This window comes from Wyeomyia smithii, chromosome 2, assembly GCF_029784165.1.
Source record: "Wyeomyia smithii strain HCP4-BCI-WySm-NY-G18 chromosome 2, ASM2978416v1, whole genome shotgun sequence".
Classification (NCBI taxonomy): domain Eukaryota; kingdom Metazoa; phylum Arthropoda; class Insecta; order Diptera; family Culicidae; genus Wyeomyia; species Wyeomyia smithii.
The window spans coordinates 31,466,326-31,493,692 of record NC_073695.1 but is presented as its reverse complement, the minus strand read 5'-3'; the positions used below and the strand labels follow the sequence as shown (position 1 = coordinate 31,493,692).

General features: G+C 39.8%; 1 protein-coding gene across 9 annotated transcripts in view; it reads left to right on the top strand.

Annotated features, from left to right (window-relative positions):
• LOC129722551 (zinc transporter foi) overlaps positions 1–24,661 on the top strand; it is a 46,569-nt gene extending 21,908 nt beyond the window's left edge. For 5 of the 9 annotated variants that reach the window (XM_055676072.1, XM_055676071.1, XM_055676069.1 and 2 more), the window contains 3 exons: positions 19,782–20,462; positions 21,627–23,219; positions 23,278–24,661. In XM_055676072.1, the coding sequence (XP_055532047.1) occupies positions 19,965–20,462; positions 21,627–23,219; positions 23,278–23,427 (2,241 nt within the window). In that variant the 5' untranslated portion in view covers positions 19,782–19,964 and the 3' untranslated portion in view covers positions 23,428–24,661. Of the gene's footprint in view, positions 1–4,831; positions 4,935–11,298; positions 11,760–13,286; positions 13,737–13,796; positions 13,966–19,576; positions 19,716–19,781; positions 20,463–21,626; positions 23,220–23,277 lie in introns of those variants that run through there. The other 4 variants (XM_055676068.1, XM_055676067.1, XM_055676076.1 and 1 more) reach the window with 4 other exon arrangements.
• Positions 24,662–27,367: the final 2,706 nt, after the last annotated feature.

Genomic DNA, 27,367 nt, shown 5'->3' with positions numbered 1-27,367 from the left:
CAGTATCCTTTGGGGCTTCTTGTCGCTCAGGGTCGTCGGCCGTCCGGAACCGGGCTTTCTTCGGATGCTCGGATGCTCTGTTGTCCAATAGTGTCAAGATGCCGGAACAGGTGTATAGGTGGAAAATTGTAAGATTTTTTCGAACTTAAATTTCAAAGCATTTTCTCGACACTGAAACGATGGAACCGATAGGTTAATGAAGATTTGTTCATTTCAATTCAATTTTAACAATATAAGGTTAGGGGGACTCGTAACTAGCCGCAAGATCACAGAGTCCGCTTTGACAAACGAATCAGAAATTGACCGTTAAATACAGCCGAATCGCTTCATATTATCTCAAGGGAACGTCATAATAGAGAAATGTCGCAATAAAACAAAGAATTCTTGTGTATGTGAAACAGATGGGGTCATTGAGAATGTCGCTATAGAGAGATTGGTCATTAAAAAAAAGTCGTAATAGAGAGATTCAACTGTACACTCCTCTAAGCAATTATAATTGCCGATACTCGTCAGGAGAGTAACTAACAAAGCTCGGTAAAAAAAAGCAGTAGAGTTATTAAAGCATCTAGGGTAGAATACAAGTTTCAAAATCGTCGTCACTTACCACGGTGACAAACGTACCCTTTTAGTAACAGTTGTTAAAGATGCAGAGGTAAACTTAGTCTCCGGCAACAACGATTGTTACACTTCCTATCTTTCTCTCCTAATCGAGCGGATGTAGCCAGCGCCGTTATTGTTTTTTACGATAAGCAGAATTGACTGAGTTGTTGTATATTCAAGATGGTACATCAATCCCAAACAGTCATTTACATGGGATACTGTTAACCTTATCCCCATGTCGACGATAGCATGTGTGGTGGTATATAACATTCGGTATGCGATACACAAATCCTTCAGTGCACAGCCGCTCTATTGCCGAGTTTGCTTTTCTTTGTACGAAGCCTGTCTGTAGAAGCCGCGCAGTCCTTAAGATTCTTCTTCCCACAGCGTTATTTAACAGCCCTCACACGACATCTATAAGGCAAAGGCAAATAAAAAAAAGAGAGAGAAAATGTCTCCGGTGGATGCGGGCTGTTATCGAAACGCGCTGGTTGTGTAGTGCGGCACGAACGTCTGTATAAAAAACAGCTTTTTCTCTTTTCTTCATTCACAATCCCAAAGACATCCTCCAAATAATGCTGAAGCGAAACACGGAGTACATTCTTCGTTTCCTTTTGTGATGCGCTGTTGCACTAACAAACAGCAACAGGAAAAAAAACCCTTAGAAGACAGTAAAAAAGACAGTACCATTGGCATGCCTGGTAGATTAGATTATTGAAACATAGATATCCAACTCAACCAACAATACGGGCAACAAAAATGTGGCACCCCTCCGAGTATGATGGCGGTTGGGTGAACTACATTTCATGTGCACACACAGAAAAATATTAAGGTAATTTCTATTTTGTTAGGCTTGGTCAGATTTGTGCGGTGTTTTTTAACAGAATAATCTATATGGTCTATATCAGTGGTTCCCAACCTTTTCGGCTCCGCGGCCCCTTTTGCCAAACACAAAAAGTTTCGCGGCCCTTTGCGAAGCACACAAGGCTTCGCGGCCCCCCGAAAGAATTTCAGATACAAGTTTTGCAATACGGGCGTGCATTTTTCAGTTTTATCGTTCTGCAAGTTTAACTTTTTTCACGGTCTGGTCCTAATACGCAGAAGAGTTTAAAATCCGGTTTGACAGAGATACCTAAAAAGAAATTTGAACTACCTGCCAAATTTACCAAGAGCCTTGCGGCCCCCTTAAATGAGCCTCGCGGCCCCCTTGCCGGCCGCGGACCAAGGGGTTGGCAACCACTTTTACTTTTTTGCCGAAATACAGCTGAATAACATTCACTAGACGAGCTAAGCAAAAAACATTACTAACCTCTTCTGTGAACTTTAATATTTTCTGCACTTTTTTATAGTTCAGCAAATAAGAAGAATGTAATTTTTTTTTCTCTTTGTCACCTTTTGCCAATTTGATTGTAAAATTACGCGAGATTTGCTTTTTAGTGTTGTTGTAATAAATTGAAATTGCAAGTCATCTAGACCATGTACGATAGTCGACTGAAAACCGCCGTACAAATTCGGTGGAAAGTAACATGATATTTTACTGGGTGTGCAAATCTGGTCAAGCTCACCACTGACATAATAAGTACCATGATATTTTTCCGTGTGTATATTCTTTAGTTCACCCAACGACCTACAGATGGCAAGTTCATAGTGTTGCCTTGAGATTATATGCAGCAAATTCCAACTTGGATATCTATGTTTCTTCAGTCTATGCTGGTAGTGACTTTCAGCGTTGATGATTAGAAAAGTTTTACAATACTGTAATGACTCACTTAAGCAACAAGAACCTGCTCATTAGGGTGTCCCAAAAAAAAATCGATGTTGAAAAAGTCAAGGTGCTCAGCCCTAAAATGAAAGATAATGTTATTTATAGCATTTTTGTAGAACATTTCGACTTTCTAAAAAATTGTTCTCAGGTTGCCCAAACGTGATTTATGAAAAAATGACTTTTTTCAGCTACGAACCCACTCTTTTGCACTTTTTTCAATTCTGTTCGATTCCTAAATTTTTCCATATATTTTTTTATTATTGTGAGGTTGTTTTTAAATATTTTGCATGGTTCAGTTCAGCATTGCATTCAGTTTTTTGACTCCCAGAGTCCATTAAACATCACAAAAAAATTAATTTTTCTAATAATTTCTAGATAAAACCCTAAAAAACACAAATGAAAAAAATTTTTGATTAAGAACTGAAATTTTCATTGTAAAGCGGGATTTACGACAAAAGTTTACATGCAAAAAGATACTTGATATCTTATCGGGGAGCTGAGATATTGGCATTTTTATATGTGATGGAAAACTATGCATTTTAACAAATATGTTGAATAACTGTTTTATTTTGGGAGATAAAAAATAAAAATGTTCAGAAAACAAATGCATTTTTAGATGGCTGATAACTTAGTAGAAGGTTTTAAAATTCGAAAAAGTTAGAACGGAAATTGTGATTTTTAGTGTCTTCTATTTTAAAACTCAATGTTGCTCGTAATATATAAGAGGTAGAAACATGATGTCTTCGGTAAAGTTTCTTGTTTTAATATAACCTAAAACTTCGTATATCCTGAAACTCCTTCGAACATACCTTATGGCTATAATCAATATTCGAATCACTGTTTAGGAAATTATACGCACAAACGGCAAAATAAAACACTGTGCAATGGAGATATTGAGCTTTAGTGGCATTTTTGACAAAATTCAATGTTTTCCATCACATGTAAAAACGCCAATATCTCAGCCCCCCGATAAGATATCAAGGATATTTTTTCATGTAATTTTTTGTCTTGAATCCCGCTTCGCAGTAAAAATTTCAGTTCTTGATCAAAAAAATTTTTTATATGTGTTTTAAAGGGTTTCATCTGAAAATTATGAGAAAAATTCACTTTTCTATGATGTTCAATGGGCTCTGTGAGTCAAATAATTGAATGCGATACTGAACCAAACCATGCAAAATATTAAAAAATAACCCTACAAAAATAAAAAAACAGAACAGAACAGAATTGAAAAAAGTGCAAAAGAGTGGGTTCGTAGCTGAAAAAAAGTCATTTTTTCATAAATCACGTTTGGGCAACTTGAAAACAATTTTTAAGAAAGTCGAAATGTTCTACAAAAATGCTATAAATAACATTATCTTTCAATTTAGGGCTGAACACCTTGACTTTTTCAACCTCAATTTTTTTGGGACAGCCTACTGCTCATACTCTTTGGCAGTAATCTTCTATTTCATGATGATTATTGGTTCAACTGATCGGTATGATATGGCACCTCAAATCATGACCGAACCTCCACCATGATAACCAGTAGGAAGAAATTAGTTAAGGTTACACGCGGTGTTCTCCATACGTCCTGTTGTGGGAAATAGAGTATAGGATGATTTATCCGGCCGAACAACTCGCCTCCAATGATCATCATTTCGAACTATGTTGACTATTCTATGCAGACGATTCGATGCATCATGCTATATAATAAGATATAAGGGGTTTCGCCATTGCAGACCGGGCATGAAGATTCCGACCGTGGAGTTTTCTTCGGATTGTTGAAATCGAAATTGGTTCTTCTAATTCACGTCCACATGCACTTCTATCATTTAAATATGATTCGACAAATCGTATATGCTGATATACTGACCAACTTTGCAGTTTCTGCGAATCAGACTCCAGCTTCACGTGTACCGATGGAAAATCCTGAAGATAGAGGCGTCGCATGCTATCCTTTTCTGATGCAGAAAGTAAATGTTCCCTTCTACGAGTATAGGATAAACTACGAAATGTGCGGGCGTTCAAGTAAAAGCTCAATTTAATTTCAAAATTATCAATGGACATGTTAATAACAGAACAACAGAGACCACTTTTTACAAAATTTTATTTAAAAGTTCGATTTAATTTTTTGAAACTTCTCTTCATTAAATTTATTTTGACGAGACTCAACTCATAACAACTCATAAAGAAGAATATCTATTCAAACCACATCAATAACATAGACTGCGGAAAATTGGTAAAATACCCCATTACATTTCTGCTAGAACTTTATCGTATGCATTGCAACATGCGCCGGGTATAATATACAACCCTGCGTGCGAGGGATTTTTTTTTTTTGGTGCAAACTACATGTTTTATGCGATGCGATTGTTTATGCCACGAACATTAACGACGACTCGCCGTTCAACGGTTGAGTATAAAGCATTGTTATCGTAAGCCATTTCCTCCCAGATGGTTTTGTGCTGTGTGTAAGTGGTTATCGTTAACGTTTGAGTTTGCAGTTAGCCCCGTGCCGCTGCACTGCGCATTTCTGATTTAACTAGCCTTGTTCCACATTGTTGCATAAAGTTTTCGCTGAGGTGAAAGTGTAAGTTTTTTTTAAGTTGAAGCGATTAAATAGTTTGAAAATAATTCAAGTGTTTAAACCACCCAAAAGCTACTATTTAAAAAAATATACAGCAAACTTATGCATGAATACCGTGTTCTCGATGTATGTATCGAGTCAGCTTCAATTTTCCCACTTGAATTGCAAACCGTCACATTTATCAGTCCCATATTTGTTATATCGCACAATAGTTAGTGCTACTCTATCGAATAGCTCTACTTGAGTATGGGAAAATCATTCTGGATATACATATTATATTTATAAACAAATGCAAATGAGAAAGCTCGAACAACAACATTCTCCCTTTTCTGCGCCTCCTCGGTTTCTGCTCTGCAGTTTCCCGCTCGGATCCGGCCAGACAGGTGTTCACCAGCCAAGCTGAATATGCCGGTACGCGCGAGTAAGCAATCAATTTGTCTGACGCCAACAACAACAACGTCATAATAGTATCGAGCAAACTGTGCGTGTGTGTGAATGAATGTGAATAGCTATGCCGGTCCGTTTCGGATTCGAAGCATGACAATATCACGGTGCTGCTGCTATTAATATGCTATATTGAAAAATCTTTCCTTTCATCAAACCGAATTGCTTCGGAATGCAGCGGAAAACAATTGCTAATGATAGCTGAAATCGGTGGCGCATGTGTTTATAATCGTTTTGTGATCGACGATCATTATGGCAATTGGAGGGTTCTATGCGACCTTGAAATAGGCATTTAATGTTCAAGTACTGTGGAATAACTGGAAATTTCCTGAAAATGTTTTAAAAAAACTAATTTTGGAAAGTTTGGCAGATAATTGTTTGAAAACTCAGAAAATTGACATCTTGCTTTAAACTGATGATGATGTTGAAATAGAAAATAAATAACTTTCCAACTTTGTGATGAAGGTATGAAATTCCCCTTTAAAAATTTGTAAAAAAAACAGATTCGAATCATTCACTAAAAACTTTCGAAAAAGAATCAATAGCAGTGATATTTCCATCCAGATATCAAGAAGAAATATAAAAAGGTTAGGTAAAATCATATATTCAGTAATTGAACCAAGTAAACTCATCGGACACTCTGAATAAGTGATTCGAAAATGAAAAACCATTAAAACCAGACCGCATAAAAACGCCTTTTTTGAAAAATTCGTTTAAACTCCGAAATCCGCATAAATTCCGAAATCTCTCTCTGAATATTGTCGTGAGACGTAATTCTAAGCCAGAAACAGAAATATTTTTTCAATAAAATTTCTTTTTGAATGTTAGATCCGATATCTAGCAAGAGCGTGAATGCTCTATATTAGCATTTCCACCCCTCTGGAGAGCTAAACTTTTACTCGGTGGTCTCTAGATATCAAATAGAAACTCGAATGCATGTTCAACAAATATATGATAATTGAAAGTGCGGAGTGTGAGGATTATTAGCGAACACAAGCCGTTTTCGTAGATTCTTCAATAATGAAAAGCAGTCGTAGTTTATGAACAAACAAATAAACCATCGTTTTAAAAAAAACCGCTAAAACGTTATCGCCCCATAAACTGTTTATTTATTGTTTTAATGATTGATGCATACGGTTTGGTGTGTGGAAGAGATGTTTTCGAAGGAATGTTTCCAACGAACAAACAATTATTTTCCGTTTTCAGTTCCAACAATTAGATAACGTTATCTTGGATCAAACACCGTCAGTCTCCAGATATCAGGCAATCAAGGGGGTGAATAAATAATTAATGTGCACTTTTACCTTTTCAAATTGTGGATTGCTAATGTAAGGAATGTAAAGCATAAAGTTGATGTACATATTGGCATTCGTATATGAGTAACATTCATTTACCTTTTGGCCCTGAAAGGAAACTCTGAATGTGGGAAGGGCCGGTGGGCGCATTGTTAGATCGATGATGTAAATCGTTCTCTCGAACATAATTATCGAGCACGTGGAAAATATCCTTTTACGCTATGCATTCGTTTCTTATTCGAATTTTAGTGTGAAATATATTTGACTGGCAAAAATTAATTTTTCGTAAAACTCTGTTGAAGGCATCTCTCAGCTACCAGCTAATCATTTTCCCACTCGATGGAAAATGGAATCGTCATTCCCAAAATTTTTTTAAGGCAATGTAAGGTCCCCGTAGCTCTGTGGGTAGCGATGTCGGGCGGCTAGCTCTCCCACACGGTTGTGATATCGGGTTCGATTCCCGATCGAGTCAAAGAACTTTTCGAGATGGAAAATATCTCGACTCAGCACTGGGGCACGGTGTATCGTTGTACTTATCCTACACATGCAAAATGTGCCAAAAACAATATCGATAACGAATTCTCTCAACTATAATTCAGTTGATCGAGACCGCTATTAGCCCCAAAGCTAGCGTGCGATATTGTTGTTTGTTGAATGTAAGCAATAATGTCATAAAAAACAACTCCTTATATTGTTCGCTTTCGATTGCGTGCTTGATTCGCAATGATGGATGCTTTTTTATTTCAAGCATTAAGCCACTACCGTCACCGCCTTTGTTGTCATCGTCGTTTTCGTTTTGCGCTATCAAATTGACCTACCTTCAACTGTACACACCATTGATCGCAGAGTTTTTCCCCTCTTGTCTTGGCTCACAACCTCGGCTGGCGGCTACACGTTTCTCCTCCACCACTGTCAAGGTCGGTAAACAAAAATCGGTCTCTAGGATATCTGATGATGTTGTAATAGGTTAGGCGCAGCGAAAAAAAAAGTGTAGCCGGTAGGTAATAAACGACTGATTAGCGTGTATGCTTGGGTCTATAGCGTGACATTGATTTGCATTGTGCTTTCCGAATACGGAATACGGTATGACGGAATGTCTGTGTGAATTAATTATCTGTCGTTCTAACAGACGTCTACGGATTCGATAAACAAGCGGAAAGATTCGAGTGATTAGTAGTTAGGCCTCTACTTACGGCTGTTTACCTGCGGCAAGAATCTCGCCCGATCGCTCGCGTTGGCATTTAGCATGGCAGAGGCCTTACATGTTTGAATAAATCTAAAAATGTTTGCAAATGTGAAAGTTTGCTACCCGAAATACCCGAATAATATGAAAAATTAACCCACGCATTCTACATGTCACTTAATTCTTTTGTGCAATAGACATAAAATCTTTTTTTGTAGAATTTTTTAAGAAGTCTATTATCCTTTCGAGATAGCGACATATCGAGAAATGAAGCTACGCAGAGTACTAGCTTAGCCACAAAGCATGGCGAAGGAAAAACTTCACACTCCTAGGCTCCAGCCTAGGATTTCTTACTTTCCGTACTCAACAGGTCCTTGGTGGATTGTTTCTTCTGAAGCCATTCATCTTTGTTCATGGGTATAGTCGAACTCGCGCTTTGAGGAACACCGAATATTTTTGCGATTTCGGAAACACGCCGTCCTGCGTCACGCTTCTCAATGATCATGAGGCGTTGATCAATGGTTAAAACTTGAAGCTTTCGGTTTCCTCTGTTTGATTTCATGTTCCGTTGAACACTGAAAACTGAATGGGACACTTCGAGAAAAATTACGAGCAAAAGTTTGCTATGTTTCCTCGTAATAAAGAAAATTCGGGATCATGAAATATCGAGAATAATACAAGATACTGGGTGCATGTGAATTTTACGAGAAGTTCATGAGTTCTTAACATCATTATTCTCCATTGATGTAAAAATCTCGTACTTTGTGCTACACTCGATTTATCAGGTTTTGTCGCAAGTCGATGTGTTTGCTGCGGGATGAATATTCAATTTCCTTTTCGGCTAGGCATATTGCACTACGATTTTCGCAGTCTAACTGAAAAGGATCTTGAGCTCCACAACATCGATCCACCAGCGAACTGGAATACATAACCAGTGTTCGATCGTCTTGATTTGGAATCGTTGCCCCAATCCACTTCGCTGAACCCTTCGAATACTCTTCGTTTTGCTTCACGTAAACTAGTTTCATCAGCTTTGTCCCAGTAACGAGGATTCAGGTAACGCAAGATTCTCTTTAGTGCCGTCCAGTGCGCTACCCCCTATTTACCGCTAAAGCTACTCACGGAGTTAACAGCATAAGCGATGTCGGACCGAGTGCACTATGCCAAGAACTGCAGGCCACCCACTAATTCACGGAACGGAACCAATGTCTCTAACTGTATCCAATCCTCGACCAACTCAGTTGATTCGTTCGGAATCGATGTATCTGCTACCTCACTCAGAAAAACGACATCTCGACTGACAATAACCTTCTTGGCACAATCTTGAAATCCTTGCGCTTGAACCGCATATCCGACAAAAATCTCTGATTTGGTTTCCACATCCCACTTCTGCCTATTGACTTAAGGGACATGACACATTACCTTCGCACCAAACACTCGCTGCTCAGAAAGACCTGGTTTCTTGCCACCGAATGCTTCTACTGGATTCACAGTTAACCTCTTCGTTGGGAATCGTTTGCTCAAAAATACAGCAGTCGCAATAGCTTCCGTCCAAAAAGCTTTCTCCATCTTAGCATCGAATGGTAGGCATCGCACCTTTCTAACCACTTTCCGATTCATCCGATCAGCGAGACCTTTCTGCTCTGGGAGGTAAAATACCATCATTTCGTGATTAATACAACCTGTAGAGGCCACCTGCCTTCCATGGCAACAGCGACTAGTTCGTTGAATTCTCGCTAAACATGTGAAAAGGGCCCATGTGCCAAATGTAAACAAGCCACAATTTCAATTTTTTTGAAGAATACAAGCTTAATCTACCCGTACAAATAAGATTGTTTGATTGAGAGTTAATTCTTTTATCAATAAATCATATTATTAGGGGCAAATTTCGCTTGTATCAATCAAAAAATGAGAAAATTTGGCTTGTTTACATATGGCACATGGGCCCTTTTCACATGTTTGGCGAGAATTGAGATCGAACTTCACAAGCGCCCATTATGAAGATTACACGATATTCGTTATTACAAATTTTACTCACGGGCATGAAATTTAGCGTTAAGCTGCCGTTCAAAAAGTAGTAGTCCCAGTCTGCATAAGATTTGTGTAGAACATGGGACTACTATGATTCAAACGGCAGTAAGTCTTGAATGAATTGGATATTCGTCATCGTCAAATCTGCTGATTTATCGAGAGTTGAAGATTTTCGGTACGGTTGTCGTTGACATTTTGAGCACTGTTTACCAAATGACAAAACAAATCAAAGAAGGCGAAAGTATAGACCCCCAGCTATGTTTGATGTCGTTTTCGTTTTCGCGGTTTAGCTACACTTTTTCCGTGCTAAACTTTGCAGCTTCAAATAAAACATTTTCAGTGTCATTGCATTGGTATGCGTAATATTGGGATAGCTGTCAATTCGTTTTGTTTTTGATAGCCAGAGTTTATTAAAAATACGTGTGTTTCGTTTGAAGGTTAAACACAAAGTGAAGATATTTTATTTTCGCTAACTGTGGTACAACTAAATATCGAACATGGGTTGCCTTGATTCATTCTAATACTCCTCCTCAACTCATGGTTTCAGGATTCCCATTGCTTCACGGCATGGAACTAATTTTGCAGCAGGTAACGGTTTTGTTAAGCTATCAGCAATCTGCTGCTGTGTGCTGATGTACGCTATGTTGATGTCTTCTTTTTCTAAGGCATCATGGACCACCATATGTCAATGTGTTTTGTTCTAGGGTGATAACCTCCGTTCTTAGCTATGGCTATAGCACTTTGATTGTCACAGTGAATCATGATCCGTTTTTCTTCTTCAAATAAACCCTGCAGTCGCTTCCACCAAAACGCCTCCTGCACTGCAGCCGACATTGCCATATATTCGGCTTCGCAAGATGAGAGAGCAACGGTCTGCTGTCGCTTGCTGCTCCATGAAATTGCTCCTCCTTGAGCTGTATATACGTAGCCAGTAGTTGATTTCCGGTCCTCATCGTTAGATGCCTAATCCGCATCAGCAAACCCTTGTATAGTCGGGTTTCCATTTCGACGGTACGTTAAACAATGCTGGGATGTGCCTTTCAAATAGTGCAATTAATGTTCCATGACTGCGTTCCAGTGCCTTTCACCAGGATTGGAATTGAAACGGCTCGAAATGTTAACAGCGTAACATATATCTGGACGTGTACGTGCCCTTCATAGCTTCGGTTTCTTCCGCAGTTGACAGACACATTGCCTGCGTTAACTTTTCGCTTACGTTCATTGGCGTGTTCACCGGCTTACAATCCATCATATTGAATCTGCTTAATACCGATTTAACGTACGTTTCCACGTTTGGTCCAGAGTAATCATATCATCAGTTTTCATAATTCGAAACCCCAGAGCGTGTTTAATCAAGCCCCTGTCCTTCATTTTGAACTCCTGTTTCAAATTAGCCTTTATTTCATTTTTCCAGGACTTGCAGTTTGTAAAAATGAGAACATCGTCCACGTATACTGCTACGAACAGTACTTTATCTTCGCTAATCTTGTAGTATACACAGGGGTCATACACGGTGCACTCGAGGCCAAATGTTCGAAGTGCAGTGTTCAACTTTGTATTCCAGACTCGACTAGATTGCTTTAGCATGAGCATGAGCATGATTGACCGCCCGCGGTTGCTACTCCGTTATTGCCAGATCAGCTGTAATTACACAGAGAACCAACAGATGATGCTTGGGACCAACATGCATCCTCAATGTGTAAAAACCGGTGACCTTAATCTTTATATTAGGCAATACCAGCGCCGGCCGCATCCGAATGCAGGTCAAAGAAGGAATTTGTATAGGAAAATGTTGACGTGATACTCGCTTATTGGAAGCCGAGAACACCTCTGCACTTCCACGAGAAATCACTGGGATGTTGGAGAAAGGGCAAGGTACACAGCAGGGTTCGTTTTGGTAAACGATGCGCTGATTTCGAGTGTCGGGTTCTTTAGAACAAGTATCGCGCGAACAAGTTCCGTCACGATATTCATAATGCGATTCGAAGTCATTCAGTTTGACAATGTTACACCGCAACAATAAATCGTACGCAAGGATACTGGACCTTTGATCAAATTGGGACAACTTCAAATAATATGATATCTCCTCGTAAGGTGATCCTCTTTACACCGAAATCAGTTGCGCGTTGTTGATCTATATGTAGATAATTCGACCTCATGGAGGTACCGACGCGGAGTCTCTAGGGGTTCGGTCAACCGGACATTTTCTACCTAACAGATCGACCAACGACGTTTCTCGTATACACTTTGTCTGCTCTAAAAAAACGATAAGATACCGCGAAAAACGCTTATTACGAAAACTAACCATGAGTATATTTCTAGCCAACCGTCGCGATCCTCTGCGTACGACGCACGCGATGTAGCCCATGCTACTCGTAGCAATCAGCTATTTGTCGATCCCGAGTCAATCCCAATCCCGAGAAAAAACGAACGCACGTCGCGATTCTTGGGAAGGTATACATCGCGTTTTCGTTAATCGCGATATTTATCGACCGGACGAAATCTTCGGTTAAACAGTCACAGTGAGACATGAACAAGTATCTGGGTATACCCCTCGAAATCATTATATTCCGAAAACGTTAATATAAGTATAATTCTCCCGAGCCGGAAACGCGGTTTACATCGAAACACTACGACATTTCACGCCGATTCTCTCTTAGTTGTCGATGCGAATGTTGCCTATTAAATAGAAAAATTGGCAAAGTTTCATGCATACAAAGCCTTAATAATTTAAAAATGAAAATTTCCATATTGACCATCCATCGAGCTAATATAGTCTTAAGTTTGTTAACAAAATGCCGACCTAGTCATTATTGGAACATAGTATACAAAACATAAGCAGCCCAAAAGCTAGAAAAATCGAAAAAGTGAAGCATAAGATTTCATGTATTATCCACAACCATTGCTTTCGAGGTGAACACATGTTTGGCTGATAGAACCCTACTTGAAGCCTGACCGTGCAAAAACGTGGTAGATGACGGATTCGAGGCATACTATGCGTCATGTTGGCTCATTACTAAGTTGAGCTACTCATTACCTAGGGTGTGATCCTGTTGGAAAGATAGAAAAATGGCAAAGCTTGGTGTATCTAAAACATTAAGTGCAAACATCAGGTGTAGATGTACATACTAATCCAAAGTCTTAAAAATATTGATAAGACCAAACCAATCATAATTATTTCAGGCTGACTAAATAGTCATCAGATGTCAAACTCAACTTTATTGAATTTTCTATTACCTGTCATGCGAGAGTCAGTGCGTTCAAAAATTCATTGTACACGACATATCAGTGAATACATATCAATTAATCTATTCCACCATAAATTCTAATAAACAATACTATTACACAGAACTACACGAGAAAAAGGCTCCAGAAAAACACCTTAATTGCACTCTGTTTTCAATTTGGACATTCAAAACTGTAACAATTAAACATTCATGACGAGCACAATCAAAACGGCGTGCTACGTCGTTCCGCAAACTGGCAACTACGTGGTATTCGGTGGATCATCACATGATGTGAACCATATTCGAACGCGGACCATTTAGGAAAATAAATATAATACCAAACGCAAATCGTGTATGTCGTATCGAGCCCATTGATGAGTTAACTCACCTGACAATTCTTAGTGCTTTTACTTCTATGCAGCGATTAACAAAAGCACTAACATTTTACTACTCTGCAGTAACCACACCGGAAAAATACTACATTTTATCCTCCGATGAGATTTACGAAGTTCGCGACTCAAATGCACCGTATGTAACTGGATTTTCGTTCCCCTTAGTCGAACCGGAGGAAGTCGAGAGACTCGAGAATTCGGTCTCTCAAAACGATCGCATCCGCGAGGAATATGTAGGTTTTTCAGCTGATTTCAATCGGGCAACATATGAAAACCTCTAACTATTTCGCAAGGTAAACTTTTTGACTCGCAAGAAACCTGCTGGAATGTCGATAGTTCAATTTCTTCCAATGGTTTTCTCGGACGAAGCTCTGGATGGATATAATTACAACGGATCTAATGCGCTCGGAAAATGCAAATTGCCCATGAAAGGGTATGACATATTTTCGCACTGCTTTATTGGTAAGTCTAGCTCAGAACGTCTTAAGTTTGTAATTGCAATTCCACCGTTGAAATACTGATTCCTATTCAATCTAAGAACTATGTAATTGGGATCTTATTTCAATTAAATTAAATTTTAAGACCGTTCCATGAGAATACTTTGTTATAATTTGAAATGTTTCAGACATTGAATTTACCTGCGATGATTCTGTCACATAGCTGAAGCGAGATTTTTATGTTTTGACCGGTCCTGGCCAAAAATGAGACCCCCTCCCCACAAAAAGGGGAGAATCATGTGAAGACAAGCTGTTATTGTATCTTTTAGTGTTGCTTACACTCTTGATGTTACATTAAAGAGATTTCAAATAAGGTAATTTAACGTCGTTATAAACCTATTTTAGTATTGTAGGGGAAAACGACATGTTTCTGACATTTTACGTAGATCAGACACCTGCCAAACGATTTCTAAGACTTTTTTTTTCAATATAAGACATTATTTGACTACCACTTTTAGAAATTAGCGCATTACGATCAATGATTATCATACTCCATATTATTTTGCTTTGTGGAATATATTAAAACCATACCAAAACCGTTTTCGTAGAATCATCGTTTTGTGCCCAATTTTTGTTCGATTTAAGATCTGTTTTTTTTAAGGTAGGTAAGAAGATGCTAATATGTGGTCAAACTCTCGAAATTTCGATATTTGGCTTTGGCGTCGAAAAAACATCAAAAATTTCCGATTTCTCAAAAATTCGAAATGGCGCCATTGTTGCGGCTTAAGTTGAAATATATCCAAACTCGGGGAAATTTGTTTTCGCATCAAACTACATCAAAAAATCATACATGGAAGACGGAACCATTTACAGCAAAAATTAGAATATATTTGTCCTGTTGCGTTTCTTAGCCCTTCTAGGCTAAATTTTGACTAGATTCATTTCATTTGTGGCTTTTCTGGTCTAAGCTGCTGAATTTGAAATTATTTTTGTTATTTTTTTGCTGGCATTATTTATGTTTAATCCCTTAAATAAAGCATAGTAAAGCATAGATAGACTGCCCGCAGTTGCACTCCGTGGTTGATCAAACCAACAGAATTGCAAAATGAACCAGACTAATGGTGCTTGGGACCTAGGATCAGCGTTACATTCTCATTGTGTAATTTTCACTGGTTCGAAATACTTTTACAACTAACCAAGAACGACGCTGGCCACGACCAAAAGGCGGTACTACTTGGGAAGAAGAGGGATGGTGATGCTCGTTTGGTTTAGAGACCGCGGGTTCCACTGCATCACTACGAGTATAACAGGGTAGGATTTGTGATCATATGAAAAAGAACAGCTTTTCTCCTTTTTGGTAAATGATACTCTACGTTACGCGAAATTAAACTTTAAATATCACAAAGGCTGTTGTGTGGGCTAATTATAATTATAGATGTTTACCAACTCAATAGCTTCAACATCACCAGTTTTCCTTAAAAAATCCTGGGAGCATATCAGTTACTAAAAATATCTAAAACTACTGAATACCACCTAACTATTACGCAGCAATTCTTCCATTAACTATATTAACGCGTTATGTAAATAATCCTCCATTTTCATCGATGAAATCTAAGATAGAATAGAAATATGCATGAAAGAATACTTAGCCTTATTTATAAACCATATTTGCGCCGTCTAGGGTTCTATTACAAACATCAATTCGAATTTATACTTTTCCACAATCCTGCGACTTCCACTCACTCACTGAACTAACACGTTTAACAGCTCACTGGCTTATTATCACAGCAAATTGTTACACTTGGCACTAGTGGCATATGTAGCTTAATAAATTTATGTATATACTTCTGTTGTCGGTTTGTATTTATAATTTTCCTGTAAAAACACGGACGCGAAAAATAAAAGACGTCTACTTGCGTTGCACGCTTGCTTCGATTTTTTTCTCCAGACTCGACTAGATTGCTTTAAACCATAAAGCGCCTTATTCAGTCGGAGGACCTTGGTTTGATTTTGTGCATCCATAAAACAAGGGGGTTGCTCCATGTAAATTTCTTCCGAAAGATTACCCTGGAGAAAAGCAGTGATAGCATCCATTTGGTCGATCTATAGATTCCATCGTGCTGCTAATGAAAAGAGATACCGCAAAGAACTGTGACGGACAACTGGGGCGTAGGTGTCTTCATAATCCACCCCCTTTCTCTGCGAGTATCCTTTTATCACCAATCTAGCTTTATACCGATGAGTATTGCCGTGTGCGGTACACCCATTTACATTTGATTACTTTGCGTCTTTCTGGTAGATCAGCAAATGTCCACGTGTCATTTGATATAAGGGCCTCGTACTCCTCCTTGATTGCTTGCTTCCAGCGTTCCGCATCATCACGGGACAGTGCTTCTTGATGCGTGGCAGGATCTTCAAAATTGACTGTTGAAAACAGACACCAGACTCGGTACTTCCAACAACATTATTTAAATACTTGCCTTGGGGCAGGCGCCCTCCATCGCAGAGCATCAACCCTTCTTGCATCAAATTGCTAGTAGGTCTTTGATTTTTAAAACGATGAGGGCACAGCGGATTCGTCGGTTATTTGTACAGACGAGATCGTTTTTTGATTATCTGTAAATTTCAAAGACGGCAATTCTTTGGTCTCCAATTTATAATCTTTATACTTGCCTGCAAGAAAGCGCTCCCTACCACTTTGCCTCAACGCCTGTGATTTAGGCGGTTTTGAAATTTGTTGTGGTGGGAGCGCAGGGTCTGTTACAGTGTTAGCAGCATCCTCGAATGATTCATCACTTGAAATAATTTCATTATTTTCTCTCTCGTCATGATCATCATTCTCTGGTGTTTCGGGATTAACTTCATCATCTGGCATTGTGAAATCCAGCTGAGCATAGTTGCGCTCTGTACCCTTTGATCTTAGTACTGTTATCATTTCACGCTCATCGATTCCCTCGTCGATAAAATTTACATCACGGCTTCTGATGACTGTTCTTGTTTTCAAGTTATACAAGCGGTATGCTTTTGTTTCGTCGTCATAACCAGTCGCACTCTTCAGCCTTTTGGTCCCATTTTTGACGTTTTTGCTTCGGAATATGCGCCATTACAGTCGTACCGAAAATTCGAACGTGGGTCAGATTCGGTTTCCGTTTTGCCCAAGTTTCTGGTGTTGTGTCGATACCTTTAGTTGGTGATCTATTAATGAGATAAACTGCTGTTGCTACAGCTTCTGCCCAAAATGTTTTCGGCAGTTTTGCTTCGTATAGCATGCACCTTGCTTGTTCCACCACGGTCCGATTGACACGTTCAACGAGTCCATTCTGTTCGGGAGTGTATTCCGTTGATGCCGTCTGATGCCGGATGCCTAATTGTTTTAAACAATTCTCAAAGCTTTTATTTTTGAACTCCCAGCCATTATCCGTTCTGAGCACCTTCAACTGTTTACCACTCTGTCTTTCGACCATGTTACCAAAATCTTTGAATTTCTGCAGTACTTCCTCTTGTGTCTTGCTACGCAAAAAATGGACGAAAATTTTACGAGTTTTATCGTCTGTAAATGACAGATAGTAACGAACGCTTCCCAATGAAGTTTCTTCCATTGGCCCACAAATGTCCGAGTGAACGAGTTCCAGTTCATCATTCGCCCGTGATCCAACATGGTTAAACGGTAATCTCGTTTGCTTTCCAATGGCGCAAATTTTGCAGCTTCCACAATCCACTGCGTCGTAATTGATACCAACAGCTAATCCTTTTCCAAGTTTAACTAAAGATCCGGAACTGAGATGTCCCATCCGTCGATGCCACAACTTTGCTGTTGCCTGAGTTGAACACGTAAGCGTCATAGAGTTTTTCTGCTCTAGCCTATATAATTCGTTTGTTCGGCATCCAGTAGCAATAATTTTACCGCTGGGATTTACCACTCCGCACCCAGACTTTTTGAAAACAGCTGTGTTGCATTGGTTAACAATCTTACCTACTGACAGTAGATTCACTGCTAACTCAGGAATTAGTTCTACATTTCGAACTTCTATCGTTTCTGAATTACAAGTGAGCTTAAGGTGAAACGGGATTGTGGCCTTTTCCTATACAATTTTGAGGTTAGAGTTCTTTTTACTTCTGTATTTTGATCGTAAAAATTCGGCTTCTACTAAATAAACAGCACTCAAATTGCTACTTCAGGCATGCAACAGTTGTGAAAACAATTGATCAAAGTTTCATGTATGAGTCTTCATAAATCAAGAAAAAATTAGATTGCAAAATTCGAGTTGATCGCGACCACGTCCCGTTTCACCTTAAGCTTGGTAGACTCTTCCGCAACAATTTTCATTCCACCCCCATTTTCCAGGCCCATTACCATCGGGCGATATTCCTGGGGTAATCCAGCCAGCAGCAACATGCCAATCTACTTATCGTTTAGCGGGAACCCAATTCCAATTAATTGATGTGCTGTTGAAATCATCCGATTCACATATGCCTCCATTGAACTGCAGCTATTCAAATTTGTTATAATGAGCTTGTGCAAAAGTGCCCACTGGCGGGTCAATCCTGTGTCCTCGAAGGTGTTGGTCAGCTTTTCCCAAACTTCACGCGCCGTTTTCGCATCCTCGACGTGGATATTATTCACCGGATCGATCAGTAAAATAATTTTACCTGGCACAATTCTATCCTTTCTCGCATCCACTACAGGAAAACTTTCGTCGGCGTTCGGGGTAGGCTGCACCACGTCCAAGAGGTCTTCAACTTCTAGATAAGCTTTCACTGCATACTTCCAAGTTCTCCAGTTTTCGCGTCCAATTAAACGCTCGATTGCCAATTGATTTTGCATGCCTACGCTAGCTTGAGTTCCTGTTGAGATCGCCGTATCTCCGGAACTAGTCCGTTCAGTATTTGACTGCATTTTTTTTTTTAACGAAACTACTCTGGGCCCATAACCTGATAGCCAGAGTTTATCAAAAATACGTGTGTTTCGTTTGAAGGTTAAATACAAAATGAAGATATTTTATTTACGCTAACTGTGGTACAACTAAATATCAAACATGGGTTGCCTTGATTCATTCTAATAGTTTTGGTCATTATCGCCATCGTCATTTTGTCTCGTTTCCATTTCATATGTCCATCTCGCAAATGTGCTGAGAAAAAATTTACCTGACACTTCACCACGTGGAACGAAAACCAAAACAAACCAGTTTTGACACATACGTGTAAATGTGTTGGTAACTTCCTACAGTACACTCTGCTTTTTTCGAGTGTCGTCAGGGACAGAAAAGGTGTAGGGAGAGACAGAAAAAGGGTAGTCCGAAAAGTCAAATAAACCATTTTCGGTGTCAAAAGTGTAGCTACACCGTGAAAACGAAAACGACAAGTAAAAAAAGACGCTCATAGCTTGAATCTTACAAGAGTTTTTCTCCAAAAATGATAATTTTTATGGATGTACCTATTTGAGATTTGTTTCAACAAAACACAAACAATACGTCCTTTCAAATTGATGACACAGTTGTTCACATCAGAGCACCTGGAACTGGAACTCTGCTTCTTCGTTATGCATGGAATGTGCGCGAGTCTGACGCACACGAGCAATTTAAACAAGCAGAGACTGAAATTACGTTGTTTTGCCTAAGCGTTGTTGAAAAGAGATCCATATTCGGTCACCGATTGTCGCAGTCGCGCTCGCCCACCAAACCTTATGAAATATTCAAGACCTGATTCGAAGTGCATAAAAATGTTTGATCCAGTTGTTTATTGTTTGGTATTTCGTGCACGCTGTTTAACGGCAAGGTTAACATATCGATTGGCAGTCCAAACATCATCTCTTCTAACCTTCTATTTTCTCTTTATTTTCAGAAATGATTATCATCTATAAGAATTAGTTACTTAACTTCAATGGAAAGGTTAATAAAGTCTTTGGACGGATAGAAGACCGAGTGATTGTGATCGTAGCGGAGAAACTTCGCCAAACATTAATACGGTAACTGATCGGAATCGAACCATCAATTTCGTTCCTGAGTTTCACTAACCGGCTGCGCAATGGTACGGAATATAATGGCGGTGTGCGTCGTGTGTTTACTTTGTGCCGACCACCTGCCCTGTAAACGACACGATGATGATCCTATGCTCGGACGGATATCGACAGCTAGCAACGCAAATTCCGTCTACCGAAGAGAGCTTGACTTTCGGCGATTGAACGCATCATGGAACCACCCGGGTAGTGAAAAAGCTCGCTTGGTAAAGCGACACAACCACCACAGCGGCGATCATCATCACCATCACGGCGAGGAGGACGACGATGAGGAAGAGGACTTAGCGTATAGGCAAGCGGCGAACGAAAAAATGGATAGTTTCATACGTAAAATCTTCGGCGAGTTTGGAGACGCCCTATCGATGACGATGGACGTAACCGGGTTCGAGAATATGATGAAGCGGCTGAATATGTACCGACTGGTGACGGACGGAGAGACGACTCGGTCCTCGGTTGCCGTGCAACCAATCGCCAGCAGTGATCACCCGGATGGAGATGATGGATCGGTAAGGGAAACTGTTTTGATATAAATCGATTAACGGATAACGGGCTTGAAGAGCGCGAAACGTATTCAGCGTGTTTAGCTCGTTGCAGAACATTGCATGTCTCACTTATTTCCAAACAGTGGGAAAGACAGCATGTTTTTTTTTTTCCTCTGTGTGGACTCATCACTGCGACCAGAGACATTTTGATCTATTGTGATATTGCCCAGGTGTTTTCTGTACTCCGCACTTCATATTATTGGCAGTATCACTATCACTATTGAAGTGAATGATACGCTTTTTTATTATTTATATCCGTGCTTGTGTGTGAGAGTTTACCCTTTCATTTCATCCTACCAATATCGCCAAATTACAATTCCCTGAACTGAGGCTACACTACACCTAACGTTCCTCTCTGGCTAGCGAACCTATACATTAGAGAAATGACAAGACACTCACCGTTAAGGCAACTGTCAACATCAAAACGGGCGAGTTGTATCATTTTGCATTGCCGTTATCCGTTTTGATGTTGACAGTTGCCTTAACGGTGAGTGTCTTGTCATTTCTCTAATGTATAGGTTCGCTATCTCTGGCCAAGTTTATTCTAAGAGGGATTTATTATGTCAAGAGGAAGGAGTCTTATCGAAACCTCGTTCCTCCTACCAACACCGCGTCACAATCCCACAATTCCCTGAAGAGGCACTCAATGCTTCACCTCTGGTCAGGTTTATTATTAGTAGGACTTATATTTTTGTCAAGAGGAAGGAGTCTTATCGAAACCTCGTTTCTCCAGTCAAGACCGCCGCGTCATAAGTACAATTCCCTGAAGAGAACTACTAGACGTTACTCAGAACAGTTTTATCATAAGAGGGACTTTTTTGTTAGGATGAAAGTCAGCAAGGGTACTATAGAATTCAACTTGAAGGAAGGGTATGTGGTGGAGAGAGCCTGAGAATGAACCCATATTAAAAGTCCTTTGATAACCAAATGGCCTGATTCTTCTTACTAAGGTTCGAACCCACGACTACTCGCTTATCGAAGCGGACTCTGTAACCTTGCGGCTACGAAGCTCTCTGAAAGACAGCATTGCAAAAGCGGCTCACAATCCCGCTTTGTAAAGTGTTGTTTTAAAATCCGATATCATATTGACAACTCATGCTATCACTAATAATTCTGTTCTTTTTTTAGTGCATCAGCAGTATCGATTTTGTGCAGCAGATCGCAGCGCCGAAACCCCAAACGGTGGCTTCTACGGTAGCAGTGACTAACCAATCTAAAGCGAACGATAGTTCAACTAGCGGCAGCAGTAGCAGTAACATTAGCAGTACCACCATAAGCAGCAGTAGTTATAACTCTAGTGATAAAATATCCAATAAGACTAACCCTAATATCAGCACTAACAGTAGCAGCAGCAGTTTATTAAGCGAACTGGATCGGTTAAAATCGTCAATTCGATTAGATCGGCAGGATCTGCTCAATATTTGTCCTATTCTGTTGGCACAGTTATCATCTAAGACTTCCCGCGAGCGGGCCGGCTGTATTGATCCAAGCAGTGTCCCTCAACTGAGCAGTCTCGCGGAGGGATCGTCCGTTTCTTCGGTGCACCACGCGGGTGAACACACGCACTGCTGTGATTCTATCGAACTGACCGTATGGGTTTACTCCACCATAGCCGTGTTGGGAGTAAGTTTATGTGGCTTACTTGGCGTTGCTGTGATACCCTGTATGGATAGGCACTTCTATCAGCATGCGTTGCAATTCTTGGTAGCGCTGGCTGTCGGAACACTCTGCGGGGATGCTCTGCTTCATCTGCTTCCGCATGCCATGATGGAAACTACGATGGCGAATTCGCACGACGAGATGATGTACAAAGGTTTAGCAGCCGTTGCAGGAATAGTTTTCTTCTACTTCATGGAACGCTTCTTGACCGTTGTCGCAGAATGGTACAAACATCAGGAGAAAAAAGATAAACCATCTTCGCGGGTTCGAGTGATGCGTGATCCCGATGCCGGCTCATTACATGGCGGTTCTGGCGGAGAAAAACAGTGCAAACACAAGTATAGTTCCTATCCATACTGCTACGACGAGATCGCCATGGAGACTAAGGATGATCATCACGAGCATAACCACGTCTCAAACCACGAGCGACTAAACAACCATAATAGTGCAACAGCAAAATGTGCAAACCACGGAGAACACGGGGACCATACGACAGAGTATCTCAATCTCCAACAAGGCAACGGAAAGGAAGATCCTGGCAGCCTGGACAACAATACTATCTCGACCAATTTAGACGACGCATCCATTGAAAGAGAGCAGGCGAACAGCCACCAGAAGCCAAAAATGAGACCGGAAAATTACACCATCATTCTGCGGGAACACGAAACCAAACATCACGGTCATTCTCATGCGCATGGTCACGTGCATTCGCCGCCTGGTTCGCTGTCGGCCGTTGCCTGGATGGTCATCATGGGTGATGGACTGCACAATTTCACCGATGGTATGACGATTGGAGCCGCTTTCGCCAACAACATTGCTGGTGGCTTTTCCACTGCTATCGCGGTGTTCTGCCACGAGCTACCACACGAGCTGGGTGATTTCGCGGTACTGTTGAAGGCGGGAATGTCTGCCCGAGATGCCGTCTACTACAACCTGCTGTCGTCCATTTTGAGCTTCATCGGGATGGTGGTGGGAATTGTCATTGGACACCAGCCGGAAGCGTCGGCTTGGGTGTTTTCGGTCGCAGCCGGACTGTTTTTGTACATCGCCCTGGTGGATATGGTAAGTGAGCATTTGCATTGTAAAATCTTCTTTTTCAGCAATTTCCTTTATTTTATAGATTCCGGAGCTCACCTCCGCCCACGGGGCCGAAGATCGCTGCAAGACGTCAGAATTCCTATTGCAATTTTTCGGCATGAGTGCCGGTTTTGGCATTATGCTGCTGATTGCCACCTACGAACATGATCTCAAAGAACTCTTCGTCGATTAAAGGGACAGTGACTGTGTAGAATTTAACAACACCATTCGCATTTGGTTATGCTATATATTTTCACTATTCGCGTGTAACATCGAGTACAGTACAGTTTTACTACCGATGAATTATGAATGCTATTTTCCCTGTTCGCGTGCAGCATCGTTTGTAACAGTAAAATGTAACTACCGATGGTTTTATTGATTTGTTGGAAATTTGATATAAGGCGCTTCGATTATGATCAAAAGTTCAGCAACTTTTGTCAACATTTCATCAATCTGAATTTTTTTTAGAATCATAAATTCTGATGGCTAAGCATTGTCACTAATATTAAGGGAGCTTCCTACTGTTGCAAAATAAATAATTTGCCTCCCGGTTTTCTAACGAATTTAGTTAATCACCTATGATTAAGTTTAAAAAACACACGAAACTAAACTTGTACAGTAGTTTTTCGCAGCATGATCTTAATCTATTTCTTTAATGCAACACGCAATAAAAGTAAGTAGTAAATAGGTAACGTAAGGAGCAGTCAGCTTTCTATCTCAGCGCCTTCATAACCCTATACGACTGACCCCCGCCGACCAGTTTAAGGTTTTCTTAAACAAGAATTAATTTTTCGCACATGCATACAGACACACGCGGGAAGAATACAAACAGTGCATTTAACACAGATCAATGGTAATGAAAATTTTAGTCTCTAAAAAAACGTTTCTCAAGAAATATTTTTTTATGTTTGTATCAATTTCATTTGCTTTTGCGCATTACCCTATTCTGCCGTGAGATGACATTGTGACGTAGATCCAAGTGATCAGTTTTTCAGTACGGCCCAAAAACTAAAGAATTCTTCGTCACTTTTGTAGGGAAATGTGTGCCAACGTCACTTTGTTTTTTTTTTGATTTTATGCAACGTACGAATAAGTAACAACGAAAAGGAAGATACCAAAAGATAGGTTTTCGAATAATGAACAAATTGGCATGAAAAACTCATATTCGAGAAAGTGGCACTTACGTCACTTTGTCATCTCACGGCAGTATTGGTTTCTTAGCATTAAGTAGGAGTATAACAAATTTTAGTATCCGTTTTCACACTCGCGGTTGCTTACGATGAGTTATTAATTTTAGATAATAAATTAACAACTAGGTAAGAGAAAGCCGTCAACTTTTTTTTTGCTTGATTTGCAAGCTCAAACAAAGAGAAAAAATTAAAAGATTCATATGAAAGGTAAATAAAATCCACAGATTCAAATCATAACGAAGGTTTTCTCTTCAATTCTAAAAAGAAATCAGTCTCGAAAGAACATAGCAAACTTAGATTTGTCGACATTTAAATCCTCGCGGTAGCGGAGAAAGTGTGAAATGTCGAGTGGACTCTTATCATTACGACGATTATCAGTGCACAGAAGTACCAGCTTTCGTTACCTCAGCGGAACCCGCACAAGTTCACCGAAGATGCTACCGAGTCCACCACTCGATAAAAAGTGGTTTTACGCAGAGGTTTGGAACGCGTTGAAAAAATTTAAACTGGACCAATGTCAACCGGTAAAGGGCGTTGCATCCGAAGAGTCCCCATTGATGATGACTTCCGAGCGTTCGTGGACCGAACAGTTTGCCATCGTACGTGACCATAGCTTCAAAACAGTGGAAGAATATCACTTGATGGAGAAATTAAAGCTACTGTACTCGTACTGCAGTTGGTTCATGTTCGAAGTGAAGGATTTTTTCTGTCAGAAACGATACCGACAGTTGGAAACGCTCGTTGATAGTGGACTAAAAAAATTAGAAGATAAGTTTAGAATGACCCGCGAAAGTCAGGTCGTAACCAGCGGTGAGAAACAGCAGCATACTGTTCAATCCAGGCCATCATGTAGTATTGAACCAGAGATTGCTGAAAAATTGAAACAAAAAACGCAGTAGAAGGAAGATATTTTTGAATAAAATCGAATTGATGTTGTATTGATAGCAAATTAAATTTTGAATTAAACTGTGATCGTTAGTCTCGAAGCCAACACGACATTACATAGCTTGTGTCTGAGACACACTGCGTGGTGTTTCAAGACAATTTTTGCATAAGAACTTTGAAATCTAGCATAATCTTATTCTTTTTGAATTAAATCTTAATTTGAATAACTAGTTGATGTAATTGAATAAATGGTCTCTGAAACACTCTTTAAATTTAAGCAAATACATATCTAATGAATGCTTAACCGTTATGTACTCGGCAAGGTACCCGGGGGTCACTTTTCAAACTTAATTCCTTGAAAAAACAAGTTTAATTAAAATAGGTTTCACATTCTTCTTTAGAAGATGATCTTTTTCCGTGCTTTGTCTTTATAAGTTACCTGCAACAAACAAATCCTTTATAAGAAAATACCACATCAATTTCACCAATAGATAATAGGTAACTTTTGGTAACTATGCTAGGTAAAATTATAGTGGGTCTTCTATATTTTACCGATAATTGCATTGTAGATGGAGGGTATATAAATCAACTTTTCAATAAAATAATTTTAGAAGTGTTCGTTTACCATCCGTGTTGATATCCCTCGTTGAAAAAGTAACAAATATTCAACGATTAATGACACAAGCAAGAGGAACAAACCCACGACGGTCACTTCATCACCAAGGAAAGGTCTCAGAAGCAGCGATGGCCAACCAAAACAGTTCATCAAAGGACACAAAAAGCATAAAAGCCGAGCCAACGACGGTACACCCAAAATTTGCGGAAATCCTGTCATCGATCAAACGGAAGAGAGAATCAGAAGATCCAGATTCTGTACCAGCGGCATCGAATGTTATCTCCGAGAAAGCAGAGCTGGCAGACCCATTTGCGAAAATTCAAAGGAGAAGAATTGCACCCTGTACGTGGGCCACTAATGGACTAACAGCATCAACCAAATACGTTACGGTAACAGCGGATAAATCGATTAGAAAGATGGTAGCAGAAAATTATGTTCATATTAGGAGGAAAAAATCGACAAAGGTTGCACCTGATTCGAGTTCGTCTCATAGTCGACGCGGGTAGACATTGTACATTGTAGGATACCAAAGGATAGATTAATAAACAATATTACCTATAAATAGAAGAAGTTCTGTGTAAATTTTGTTTTGTTTTGTAGAACACGAATTAGGTGCGTTTACCCTTTTTCCTCTCAAATCTTCACCTATTCAAAAACTGTCAGTGATTGGTTCCTTGGGAGTATTTTATGGGCTAAGGGAGTATTTCATGGGCTAAGCATAATATGCCCTAACGTTAATCGACTCGGAATTATTCAACTTTGATGTTTCTTGTATACTCTTCCATGAAGTGCTCTAACTTTGCGGTAATATCACTTAGAGCAATTCTATTTTCATTTGAACGCTGAGAACATTTTCAGCTAGATACAGCTTCGAGCTGGCCAAATGACTGTAAAAATTAACACTCTGGAAGCAAAAATGTTCCAAAGTAGTGCTCTTTTAAACGTACTCTCTATCTGCTTTAGGTTTGGAGAAATTTCAATTTTAATGCAGCACGTTTGGTGGAGAACCTGTAAAAAACTAACAATCAAACCATCAAACATGCTGCATTAAAGTTGAAATTAGGTTATAGCCAAAAAAACGAAGCTACTACAACGAATACAGGGGCCATCTATATATTCGGCGTTCGCTGCGAGTAAGAAGAGCACCCGAAGTAACAAGCATATAAAGAAATGCAGTCGGACATTTCCTTTAATGAAATGCTGTCTTTGTGCGATGCTTTCCCAACCACGGCCGACAAAATTATAGACCTAGTAATTCGAAATGTACTATTTGGCCTATATAAGAGCCTGTTTCAGTCGAAACTGCTCAAATTAGTTCTAGACAGCGACTACAACAATCCTTACTTAACAGCAGCAACTGTGGCAGCGAATAGCGTCAGTCCTTATAAGGACAACAAACAAATTATTGAAGATTTAATATTTTCTCGTTTTGCGCTGGAATC